The sequence below is a fragment of the Galeopterus variegatus genome, unplaced genomic scaffold (genome assembly GCF_000696425.1).
Source record: "Galeopterus variegatus unplaced genomic scaffold, G_variegatus-3.0.2 Scaffold1421, whole genome shotgun sequence".
NCBI classification, from domain to species: domain Eukaryota; kingdom Metazoa; phylum Chordata; class Mammalia; order Dermoptera; family Cynocephalidae; genus Galeopterus; species Galeopterus variegatus.
The window spans coordinates 183,349-197,118 of NW_007727532.1; the positions used below are offsets into that span (position 1 = coordinate 183,349).

Sequence of the window (13,770 nt, forward strand, 5' to 3'; positions counted from 1 at the left end):
AAAAAAGACAAAAAGGAAAAAAAAAAAAAAAAAAAGAAATCTACAATCCTGTGTTTTAAAAAGAAAAAGCAGGCTTGAGTCCTGAGTTTAACATGAATTTGACAGTAAATTTACTCTGGATCCACAGAATTACAGTGTTGGAAGGAGTCTTGGGAGAGTTAAGTGGGTAATTCTTTTTTTTTTATTGGTTATGAATATTCATGGAGTACAAAGCAAATTGTCACCACTTGTACCCAAGATGTGATGGCCAGATCCATACTGGCATCATGCCTATTACTACAAATTGTGATTATACCCCATGTCCCCGACACAATCATCCCCAACCTCCCTCCCATCCCCCTTTCCCCACTCTACTTTGTATACCTAGGTATGTTCTCTCGCTCTGCAAATCCAATGCACTACTGTGGTCTTTCTTTCCTTCCTTCTTTCTCTCTTAGCCCCCAATTATAAACGAGTACATGCAGTATTTATCCCTCTGTGCTTTGCTCATTTCACTCAACATAAGTTTCTCCAAGCTCATCCACATTGTTACAAATGGGAGAATTTCATTCTTTTTTACGGCTGAGTAGTATTCCATGGTGTATATGTACCACAGTTTTCTTATCCAATGATCTATTGATGGACATTTACGTTGGTTCCATATCTTGGCTATTGTAAACAGAGCTGCGATGAACATGGGAGTGCAGGTATCCCTTTGACATGATGATTTCCATTCCTTTGAGTATACACACAGAAGTGGAATTGCTGGATTGTATGGAAGATCTATCTGTGGTTGTTTAAAACCTCCATACTGTTTTCCATAGTGATTGTACTAATTTATAGTCCCACCAACAGTGCAGGAGTGTTCCCTTCTCTCCACACCCTTGCCAGCATTTGTTATTCAATGTCTTTTTGATTATAGCCAGTCTAACTGGGGTAGATGGTACCTCAACGCGCTTTTAATTTGCATTTCCCTGATGACTAGTGATGTTGAGCAATTTTTCATGTACCTTTTGTCCATTTGTATGTCTTCCTTTGAAAAATGTCTATGCAGTTCCTTTGCCCATTTTTTAATTGGGTTATTTGTGTTTTTTTTTTTAACTGTGTAATTGCTTGAGTTCCTTGTATATTATGGATATTAATCCCTTGTCAGAAGCATTGTTAGCAAAAATTTTCACCCATCAAAATACCAATGACATTCTTCACAGAAATGGAAAAAAACAATCTCAACATTCATATGGAACAACAAAAGACCTCAAATACACAAAGCAATCCTGAGCAAAAAAAATAGAGCTGGAGGCATAACACTACCTGACTATAGTAACCAAAACAGCAAAGCCGTTATTATGGCAAAGCTATAGTAACCAAAACAGCATGGTACTGGCATAAAAATAAGACACTTGGACCATTGAGGCAGCATAGAGAACCCAGAAATCACCACTCAGGCTTACAGCCATCTGATATTTGACAAGGGCAACAAAAACCTACATTGGGGAAAAGATTGCCTCTTCAATAAGTGGTGCTAGGAAAGTTGGATATCCATATGCAGAAGAATGAAACTAGAGAAGCACCTCTCACCATATACTAAAATCAGCTCAAAATTGATTAAAGACTTAAGTATAAGACCAGAAACTGTAAAATTACTAAGGGAAAATTTAGGTGAAACACTTCAGGAACTAGGTCTGGGCATAGACTTTATGAACAAGAGCCTGAAAACACAAGCAACAGAAGAAAAAATAAACAAATGGGACTATATGAAAGTAAAAAGCTTCTGCACAGCAAAGTAAACAATCAACAGAATGAAACGACAATCTAGAGAGTAAGTGGGTAATTCTTTAGGTATAAATGCTTATATCTTTGACTTTTTATAATATCACTCCTGCATCCAATCCACAGCCCCAGGCCTTCCACTCAGTCCCACTCACAATATATTTTGATGCAATTCATTTTATTTCTATATTTCTCCACATCTTTTTTCTCTTGCCTAAGGAACCCTCCAAGTAGATTTCTGCAGCTAGTTTGGGGTTATTTTCTGATGTTAAGATAGTAGCACAGCTCTTCCAAACCTTTTGGTCCAGCTCCCAAAGAGGCATTTACATGTTCTGCTGTTAAAGACTCCTGAGAGGGAGAGTCCATTAGCATCCTGTTGAAGCCCCTTTCTAGGGCTTCACATCCTTCTCTGGCCAGAAACCCTTATGTCAAGTGGAAGTATCTCTCTATTTGAACTTCTTGACTCTTGCCCTTTTTTCAGTGCAGACATATAATAAGAGGTCAGCCTCTCCTTCACAGTAGCTTTTCATTTCATTACTTGGATACAGTTGTTATGTTAATGCTTTGTTTTTGCTTCTCTTGAGGACTACACAACCAGAAAACTCATTTTTTAATTGTTTTTAACTTAAACTCATTTGTTTGATGCCATGAGAATAGGCATCTTCGATCTGGCATCTTACCAATGCTTTTGGCTTTTCCAAGTTTTCAAAATGTACCATTATTTCTCTGTCTCTATTCTGGACTCTGTTTTATGCTTTTACTTTACAGGAAGTCAAAATCAACCCAAAGGGATTTATCAGATTTCTTAAATGTGTGAATCCCTTAGGCTGTGTGGTGCAAAGAAGTTTGGTGAATGAGACTTATGTGGAAAGTGGAATTAACGGCACCTTGCTGAACCAAGAGCACAAGAAGCAGGGAAAATTCATTCCACTAGAGCTGGGTTGGTATCATCAATAAGACCAATGGGACACCAGCATTCATTCAATAAAGTCGACCACACTCAGAAAATGAGAAAGACTGGATTTGAGCAGACAAAAGAGTAGGCAGGGCAATTAATGTTAAATTAGCTCTGAGAGTCAAGCAAGGGGAACAGGAATCAAAACTAAAGGGAAAGCAGTCTGATTTAGCGATGTCTAGAAGTTTCCACGGTCACTGTGTGAAATAAATTGGCTTTTTAAAGTGATTTAAAAAATCTTCTTTTAACTGGTGGTGGTTAAGTCTTTGAGTAATCTAAGAATGTACACTGTGACTACTTTCTGGGACTCTGTTTTCTTATCTTTAAAATGGGGATTTTACCAGAGTTTTTCAGGGTCACATACAGTGCGATCATCCTAATTTACTCATTTAATTTAGAGATTAAAACTAACTTGTATCCACTAAAAAAGGGAGCACTCACAGGTCCCAAGTCATGGAGCATACCCCAAATTCTGTGATGTAGAAAAGTGAGAAAAACCAATTTCTTCCCATTCACCTGATGTTTGGAGAGAAAAATGCCATCTCTTGAGATAATGAAGGGCCAGAGACATAGCTGGCAGGGACAAATTTCCTGGTGCTTCAGTTACTAGGTTCAACTCTATCTACAAGGCTCCAACACAAGAAATGCTTAGATCCATCAGTGGGAAATTCAAAGGGTAACTGCCAACAGCACAATTATATTTGTTAAATTTCCCTAAAGAAAATAGTTTTTTTTAATCATGAAGCTTGAGTGCCTTCTATACCTTTTAGTTTTTCAGCAACAATGCTGCATTCATGATCTGAATAGTGGACCACTGTGGGTGGGGATGGTGGGCGCAATCTTTCTTCTTCCATCCTTCTCCGGTGGCGCTCCTCTCGTGCTAGCATGCGCTGTTTACACTCCCACTCATACAGGTCATCTCGAGCCTGTGCAAAATCAACATGCAGCCGGCCGGTGTCCTTCTTGTCAGTACTAGAGCCCAAGCGAATGCGGTAACCTAAGAGAGAGAGAGAGGTAGAGGGAGAAAGAGAACAAGAGCAGCCCAGTGAGTGAGCAACTGAAAGCACCTTTCTATGTTTAGTGTTTCTGATGCAGCTGCAGCAGTTCCGAGTGACCACACATAACCCCAAATTCTCTCCCCACACCTAGCAAGGTGAATTATCGAAAGACTTGGATTATAGTCTGATCTATGATAATAGTTTACTATTTTGGGGGTTGGGTCAATCTTGTTCTCAGGAGTTCCATTCGTCCATATGTTACCTTACCTCTGGTTGGGGGTGATTTTATGGGTAATGGTATCAAGAACGAACCTTACACGGCACCCAGGACTGGGAAGAATGGAGAAGGTGGCCCCAAACTATGGTGTCTTTGGATAACTTCAAGACTGTCAGTCATGTCATCACAGAAAATTTTGCTAAAACTTACCTGTATCACTCAGCATTTCTACCCCTAAAATTTTTTCCTAGGTGCATTTGGCAACTCTGAACCATTTTTTTTTTCTAGGAAAAAATTAGATATGATGAGGAGTGCTGTATGACCCAGGCAATGTATAATTTGAAATCCTTTAAAAAAAGAGGTAGTGTGATTGTAATATAGTGTGGTACAGGACAAGGATTCAAAAAACTAGGATTCAACTCCCTACCTCCACTTTTTGTGCCGGCTGTATTACCCAAGTCAATATCTCTTAACAAAAAGTAGAAAAAAATAATTTAAGTACTCTTTAAGTTTCAGGAACTGAGCTAGATACACACACACACATTTATCTTATTTCATTTTCAGCACACGCTTGCAGGGTAAACATTTTAACAAAGAGAAAACAGCATCAGAGAGGTTATAAAGGTTAAGTGGCTTGCCCCGATTCAAACAACTAGCAAATGGTAGAGCTGGGACTCCAAATCCATTGTGCTTTCCTCTGTTCCAACCTGTCTCTTAAGAATAATAGACAAACACAGACTTTTGCTTCTAGCTAAGATAGAGTGATGGGTTAGATTTATCCTGCTCTCTTAGACAATGAAAAATACGAACAAAATATATGAAACAATAGTTTTTAAGACACTGGACATCGGACCATGAAGACAGTGACCACTGGGAGACAAGTACCCAATGAAGTGATGCCTATGATCGCCCCAGCTTATTGCCTGGAGAGTTTCTAGGTCTCAGCACAGGAAGGGGAACTCAGGCACAGTATGGTAGTCACCCCAAGTTGAGGAGATTGAACTGTAAGTCTAGGGAGACTGGCAAATAGAGTTCATAAGGCAGAGTACCAGAAAGAAGAAAGCTACACAGAGAAAGAACTTCAGAGATCTGCAGAAGGTATTCCACTATTATTTAGCTGACTATTGATATCTATGTGTGTGTATGGAAACTACCTGAGCATTAGAAGTAACAATCCCTGGAGCTCACACAGGGCTAGTAACAGTCAGCCAGAGCAGAAAAATTCATACTTCACAGAATATTTGGTGATCAGAAGGGTTTTGCCTTAATAGTGGAGAAAAATTAGCCTTAGACTAAACTGCTCTGGTCCTACTAAACAAAGCTTGAAATGCAAGACCTGAAAGGACCAAAATTTTCTCAAGTTACTTAACTGCATTCCAGAACAAAGTTCAAAAATAATTATAGGAATAAAAAATATGTCACCAAATAAGGTAAAATTCACAATGACAATTACCTGGTATGCAAAGAAGCAGGAAAATAGGACCCATAATAAGGATTTTAAAAATCAGTCAATCCAAACAGACCCAAAAGTGACACAGATAACACAATTAATAGGTAAGGACATAAAATGACTATTAAAATTAGATTTCACATGCTGAAGACACTAGAGAAAAAATTGTGAACATATTAAGTAGAAACACAAAAGATATTAAAAAAGAGCCAAAATCAAACTTCTAGAGATTTAAGCTATAATGTCTAAGTAGAAAAGATAATCATTGGATAGGACTAGTGGCAAATTAGACAGTGCATATGTAAAAATTAATGAGCGTGGAGACACAGCAATAGAAGCTGTCCAAAGTGAAATACAAAGGGGAAAAAGATTGAAAAAAAAAAAAATGAACAGAGTACCAGTGAGCTGTGAGACAACTTCAAGAGGCCTACCTAATATATGCCTAATTGGAGCCCTGAAAAGGAGGGGAGAAGGGAGGGAACAGAATAAATATTTGAAGAAATAAGGGGAAAATAATTTCCAAAAGAGATGAAAACTCACAAATCCAAGAAGTTCTATGAACCTTAAACAAAAGAAACATGAAGGAAATTATACCAAGGCACATCATAATCAATTTGCTCAACACCAGCAATAAAGAGCATATCTTAAAAACAGCCACAGACAAAAAGACACATTATGTACACAGAAACAAAGGTAAGGATACCATCATATTTTTGCTGGAAATAATGCGAGCAAGAAGATAGTGAAACAACATCTGAGAGAGAGGGAAAAAACCTCAACAAGTATCAACGTAGAATTCTATATCCTGAAAAAATATATTTCAAAAAGAAAGGTGAAATAAATTCTTTTCCAAACATACAAATGCCGAAAGAAGTCATCAAGAGCAGACCTACATTACAACAATCATTGAAGGAAATTCAAGAATAGGGAAAAACACACTCAATGGAAATCTGGATGTATACAAAGTAAGAAAGAGCATAGATAATATCTAATTCCATTTATATGAAGTTCTAGAAAATGCATACTAATCTGATAGAGCACAGGTAAGTGATTGCCTGAGGGGGCAGTAGAGAAGGGTAGGAAGAGGATGGGACTGCAAAAGGGACGTGAAGGAAGGTTTTGGGGGTGGTGGACATATTATTTTGTGTATTGGTGATGGTTTCACAGCTGTATGCCTATATCAAATACTATATAATTGTATTTTTAAAATATGTGAAGGTCATTATACATCAATTATTATACTTCAATAAAGCTGTTATAAAGAATAATGCCCAGCAACACTAAAACCGCCACATAATTCTTCATAGAGGAAGAAAAAATACATTTCATGAGCAAACTTTTCTAGGGCCCTTTACAGTTTACAATGCACCTGCACATCCATTCATCTTATTTGATCATCTGAGCCATTAGAAAAATGGGGCTGCTAATGACTACCTTGCCTATTCTCCCAGAATTGTGGAGAGGAACAAAAGAGGGGACGATATGAAAGCTCTGTGTAAACCTGACTGAATGTGCTATGTTGCTATGGGGCAGGTGTGCTGTGCATGGTGCCAGCTCCCAAAAGTGCTCCAACGCGAACAGAAAAAAATGATATTTCTACATTTTTCTAGCCCCTTTTCTAAGGGATTTTTGTTTCTTTTAACTTCATTCTTTTACAAGGTGAAATAACAGCTACCCCTTCAGGAGAGTTCTAGAACTTGTGAACTTTCAGGGGGCAGGTTCAAATTTAAAGGGCAAATTTAGTTTTTTTCACGCATCACTGACTGTGGTACTCTTTCCTTTGGCAGCCCTGCGAATGTTTCCAGGACGTGGCTTTTAACAGAGAGCTGATTTCAGTGATGTTTAGATGGAAGCCTCCTGAGCAGCATGTCATTTTTTGTGTACAGCTAACTATTCAGGGCTCCTCAAGACCTTCAAGTTATTAAAGTTGTCTATTGTGAAATGCTCTGTTGTCATTGCTAAGTGCTGTCAAATCTTCAGTAGTTAGATTCTATAGCACTTAGCAACTCTAATAAGAGTATTCTACATCTATGTCCTCCTCTCTTTCCCCATGTTACTAGCCTACTCTTCCAAACCCTTGTTACCTTTTCCCTGGTCTACTGCAACAGGCTTCTAACTGACCTCCTCTCTTCCTTTCTCTTCTCTCCTCTAATCCATTTTTACACAGAGCTGTCAGATTAATCTTTCAGAAACAATCATCCCCCTTGTTCAAATTTCTTCAACAATTTCCTATTACCCAAGGAGTAAAGATCGAACTGTCAAGCCTTTTAAATTGTGCTAGCAACTGATGTTTTCCCTCTTCCTCTCATGTCTACTTAGTACACAAACCACTACTTACTGTTTCCTGAATATTTGCTAAAGCTTACCACCTTTGTATCTTTACTCATGCTGTTTCTATGCCCCACTGTCCACAAGCAAATGCTTTCTCTTTGTCAAAGACTTGGTCCAAATGCTACTTTTCTAGATACCCCCAGTTAGAATTCAGAAATACTCTCTCTTTCTCTTTCTTTCTCTCCCACCCTCCCTCCCCTACAGCACTTACAACTTTCAATCTGTTATTGTTATTAGCAGTGAGTGCATCTTACCAGTGTCTTGAGTAATGCCTGGCACTGAATAAAAGTTTCTTTCATAAATGAATATATGACTGCATACTAACCCTAAGTTCATTAAGGAGAAGAAATATGTTTTACTCATTTTCTACTCTTCATAGCATCTAGCACAATAGTTTACACAAAGAAGATGTCCAATAAGTGCCTATTACATGAATGAAGATGCTGCCATCATAAAATGCCTAGCACTTGGACACAATTCTTCCAAACCATTACTCTTAGGCAAGGAAAGAGTTAATTGTTCTTTGTCCTTTCCAATGTCTTCTTCCTTCTAGTATATTGTCCACTGCCCCCAAAAAGAACAGTATCAATTCAAAATAAGCAAAAGATTAGCTATGAAACTTTATCTTGAAACTAACTTGAAATGCAAGGGGCTTTACTTTATAATCCTCATCAGAAATAATTTCAATTACAATTCCTTGCCTCAGTTGCCCCAAATCTAAACTTTCACCATGAACAGATTTTATGCAGGACTATAGTTCTTACAATCTCCACTTTAACAACTGTACTAAATAAGTTACTATCACTTCTGTATTAGACTAATGTTATAGTTGGTTAACTTATCTCCCAGTCACCACACCTTGCCTCAGTATGTCTTCTACCCAGAAGTAATATTTCTAAAATGTAAATCAGATTGTGCACTTTATTCCTTAAAATTCTCCAGTGGTTTCCAGAATAAAACTCATTTACCATAGTTTATAGAGCCCATCATGATTTGGTGTTGCCTGCCTCTCAGACTGCAATTCCTTCTACCAACCTTCTCTCATTTACTCTGCTCCAGTCATGCTAACCTTCTATCCTCTGCTTGAACATGCCAAGTCCATTTTCATCTCTGGGCCTTTGGCTTGCTGTTTCTTATTTTGGAATGCTCTTCCCCAAGATGTTCACATGGCAATCTCTCTTCACATTGTTTAGGCCTCAGTTCAAATGTCAGAGAAGACTTCCTTTCCTAACAACCCTAGGTACATTCTCCTTTTTAATCTTCTTCAGAGTTCTTATCAGATATTAACTCCTTTATTCATTTACATACACAGTCATTCACCACAAAATGATGCTTTAGTCAATGACAGACCACATATACAGCAGTGGTCCCACAAGATTGTAAAGGAGCTGAAAAATTCCTGTTGCCTAGTGATGTCATAGCTGTCATAACGTTGTAGTGTGATGCATTAGGTGTTTGCGGTGATGCTGGTGTAATCAAACCTATTACACTGCTATTTTAGAAACAGAAAAAAGCTTATAGAATAAGGATACAAAGAAATACAATATTTTTTTGAAATAAAATATTTGTGGAAAGCTGGCAAGTGAACAATTTAATAATGCGCCTTAAAGAACTAGAAAAACAAGAACAATCCAAACCTAACGTTAGCAGAAGGAAAGAAATCATCAAGATCAGAGCAGAACTTAATGAAATTGAAAACCAAAAAACAATACAAAAGATCAACGAATCAAAAAGTTGGTTTTTTGAAAAGATAAATAAAATCGACAAACCACTTGCATGGCTAACAAAAAAAAGAAGAGAGAAGATTCAAATAACAAAAATTAGAAATGAAAAAGGTGATATTACAACCGACCCAAATGAAATACAACGAATCATCCGAGACTACTATAAACAGCTATACGCCAACAAGTTCGAAAACCTGGAGGAAATGGATAAATTCCTGGACTCACACAAGCTTCCAAAATTAAACCAAGAAGATATAGAAAACTTGAATAGGCCAATAACAATAAAGGAGATTGAAGATGTTATCAAAAAGCTCCCAAAAAAGAAAAGCCCAGGACCAGATGGATTCACAGCAGAATTTTACCAAACATTCAAAGAAGAAATGACACCGATTCTATACAAACTATTCCAAAAGATTGAAACAGAAGCAAAGCTTCCAAACACATTCTACGAAGCAAACATCATCCTGATACCAAAACCAGATAAAGATATAACCAAGAAAGAAAACTACAAAGCCATTTTCTTTGAGTTATAGGGAGATCTGACATGCCGGGCAGAACATTCCTGAAAAACAGTGTGTTACCAACCCCTCACCATTAGGCTGTTATAGTAGGTCTATGAAGTGCATGTCATATTATTTAAATTATTAAAAAGTATTAGAAATTATTTCAGATATGCAAAAAAATAAAAAAATAAATAAAAATAAAAATAAAAGTATTTGTGTACCAGCTGTATAATGTATGCTTTAAGCTAAGCGTTACTACAAAAGAATCAAAAAGTTTTTAAAAAATTAAAAGTTTATAAAGTAAAAAAGTTAGAGTAAGCTAAGGTTAATTTCTTATTGAAGAAAACTAATTTTTATAAATTTAGTGTAGCCTAAGTGTAAGTGTTTATAAAATCTACAGCTGTATATGGCAATGTCCTAGTCCTTCACATTCACTCACCACTCACTCACTGACTCACAAAGAGCAACTTCCAGTCCTGCAAGCTCCATTCATTGTAAGTGCTTGTTGAGTTTGGCTCAATGTGGCCCCTGTACTTTGGTAATAAAGTCTGGCTCAAAGCAGCCTCTGTACACAGTGAACTGTATCCTAGCTTAATGTGTAAACAAGTTGTAACCTAATCTAGGAGTATACCCTTGTAATCAAGTAACTGAGTCTCAGCCAATCATAGTAGCTGAACCCTCAGCCAGTACTAGGCTAAGAACTGCCAAATTATGTCCAAATAAGGCACACACCCTATATCAATTGGGTAATCTCTGTATGTTATTTTCTGTTTTTTTTTTTTTTTTTTTTTTTTTTTTTTTTTTAAAATAAATACAGTGCCCCATGTTGTAGGTAAGGGCATTCTGAACCATCTTAGGTCTGGAATGCTGCCTGGTTGTAGAACCTTTTTCTTGCTCAAATAAACTTTGTTAAATTTAACATGTCTTAGGTTTTCTTTAACATGCTGTATATAGGTGTACCTTCTTTTAAAAAATCTTTTATGCCATATTTTTACTGTATCTTTCTAAAGCTTAGTTTAGACACACAAATACTTACCACTTACCATTGTGTTACAAATGCCTACAATATTCAGTAGAGTATAGGTTTGCAGCCTAGGAACAATAGGCTATACCATACAGCCTAGGTGTGTAGTAGGCTATACCATCTGGGTTTGTGGAAGTGAACTCTATGATGTTTACATGATGATGAAATCACCTAACGACACGTTTCTCAGAATGTGGCCCTGTTGTTAAGCCATGCATGACTATATATTATATTTTGCCATCCTCAGAATGTGATATCCTTGATGGCAGAAAGTCTATCCATCTTGGCTTTTGCAGTATTCCAAGCAACCTAGCATTCTGCCTACCAGTTAAATATTTGATAACTGACTGACCTCCATGACTATTTTTGAGTATCTACTTTGTGTCAGGTTATGTGCCAGGTGCTGGGGAGTCAACATTAAATAAGACACAGTCCCAGCCCTTCAGGAGTTTACACTCTGGTGGGGGAGACAGATGTGGAAAGAGACAGTTAGGAGGAAGCACCAAGCACTGAGGAAGGGGTGCCTAGACCAGGCGGGACAGAGTAAGGTGGTTAAGTCAGAGAAAGCTTTCTGGAGGAGGTTGTGTTTGAGCTGGATCTTCAGGGGTGTGAAGATGTGTGTGTGGTGGGTGGGGATGGAATAAGTAATTCTAGTCCAAGGAAAAGGCATAAAACACCATGGCACATGCTGGGAAGTAGAATTTATTTAGTGAGGTTGGGACAAACATTGGGAAATGACGCTGAGAGGTAGAGCAGATAATCAAAGCCTTTAGATACCCCATGTAAAGAGTTTGGAGTTATCCCATAGATTGGGAGCTACTGAAAAGCTTTAAAGGAAGAAGTTAGGTGGTAACACGCACTTTCCATCTCTGAAGGCAAGAGGGGGTAACTTTAAGCTTAAACTTTAGCTGCTGCAGATGCAAATACTCTGATCCCCAATTTCTGCGTTGTGCCTGGTGGGCACAGTCTCCATATCTAAATACCTACCAGACAGATAAAGGGCTTTGTCCACCATGTACTCCTCAGCAAAGCGAATGTGACAGAAGTTCTTTTTGCTCTTCCGAATAGCAATGATCTCTCCACACTGTTCAAACACTTCCACAATGATCTGTTCTGTCCCATTTTCAGGCAGGCCGCCCACAAATACTGTTTTGCATCCTGGTGGTCTTTCTCGGGTTGCAGGGGGCGGAAGATCTAAGCATAACAGCAAAAGCATTTGAAATTAAGATGTTTGCTTGAGATAGACCTCTTAGAAACCTAACATTTCCCAGAGATAACCCTACCGTCTCCATCAAACATTTGCCTAAGAATGCCAGAAGTATGTGGCCTCCAAGGTGCTTATCTCTGCTCCACAGAAATTTGACAGCATGACCTGAAAATCATTTTATTCAATGGTTTGTTGACCATGATGTCTAGAAGATAAAGACCCAGGCCCATCTGTCTGTCCCATTCAGAATTCTTTAGCTTTGTTCCTTACTTTTGCTGTGACAATCCAGCTATGCCAAATTTTCAGTCATTTTTATGAAAAAGACAGTGGAGGAAAATCCCACTCAGTTCATACTCTTACTTTCAGGAGTTCTCAGAACCAAGGTCCCTGAGAGAGGGTTTATTTAGTTGAGATCATAGTTACTATATTCTCTCTGTTCATGCTTACTGAAAGAACTATTTCAGAATTAATTTGACAATGTTGGGGTGACTTTACAAAATGTTTACAGCTGTCAGAATGATTTAGTTTAACAAAGTCAGTCAGATTATATACCTTTCATGTCTTTTTTTTTTTTTTAATACCAGTGATCCCTTCCTCAAATTCCTTGCTGGAGAGGTGAGGTCCTGAGCCAATCTTTCGGCATTTAGAGGGAAATATGAAAGACAGCACAGAGACAGAGTAAGCTCATCTGGGAAATAATTAACTAAAGTGAGATAAATGTGGCCATAGAGAGTCACTAAAAACCTACTTAATGACATGATTCTCCTTCTGCTTAAAAAAATATGCACTCATCTTATACATAAAGCCTGTTGTATCTGCCAGCTCCTTGTTGCTATTTATACGTATCAAAGCACTTTCCAAGCAAAATCCTACAGTACATAGCCCAACAAAACAAAGCATGATGGTCATGGGTTTTTCTATTGTTGGTTTTGTATCTGCAAGGATTTATTTTGTGTAATCCGTTCTTTCTATTCAGCTCTTAACAACAATTCTCCAAGCTCAAGATTTGGAGAGCCCAACAACCAGTGATTACAGCTCACATGCAAAAAATAAGTGAGTCTTGCTCATGGATTAATCCAAGGCCCGCACCCAACTCTTATCCAGGTTGGCACGCAGCTGACTTGGGAGCTTCCTTCGGTATCAGTATGTAGCTTCCTAACTTTGCTGCCACTGTCTGTCTTATTGGTGTGGCTAAGAATAGTCAGCTTTTCATGATGCTCTCTTTCCTTCTATTTAGTTGATAAAAGGGGTAGAGGGACTCAGGAACTTACACACTTTCTGTTAATTTTTTAAAGTCTGTAATTTCAGGAGCACATTGTATTGGTTTTTGGTTCCATGTGAGAGGTTTAGAGGGAAAGAGAAGATAACCTAGTGAGCAGGAATCTGAAATATCCTAGTCAGGGCCTCTGGATAGACTGTAGTTTTAGCCTAAATGGGGAAGATGCTTATGCTTTTGAGTTTTTAAGAACTGGAAGGCAGGAGATTCCAAGATGGCGATGGGTCTGGAGAGGGGGCGCCAGAAGACAGTGTGAGTCTGAGAAGCGTGCGCTGAGCTGCCAGAGTGCTATCTGCATTTCCAAGAGCAACAAAAAATGAATAAGTCTTTGAACAA

General features: G+C 38.1%; 1 protein-coding gene across 1 annotated transcript in view; it reads right to left on the minus strand.

Moving 5' to 3' along the window:
• The window catches only part of ENOX2 (ecto-NOX disulfide-thiol exchanger 2), a 53,154-nt gene extending 41,013 nt beyond the window's left edge, over positions 1-12,141 (minus strand). Inside the window, exons 1-2 of the mRNA XM_008576892.1 lie at positions 11,939-12,141; positions 3,468-3,701 (exon numbers count right to left, since the gene is read on the minus strand). Of these exons, the coding sequence (XP_008575114.1) occupies positions 3,468-3,701; positions 11,939-11,966 (262 nt within the window). The 5' untranslated portion in view covers positions 11,967-12,141. The remainder of the gene's footprint in view (positions 1-3,467; positions 3,702-11,938) is intronic.
• Positions 12,142-13,770: the final 1,629 nt, after the last annotated feature.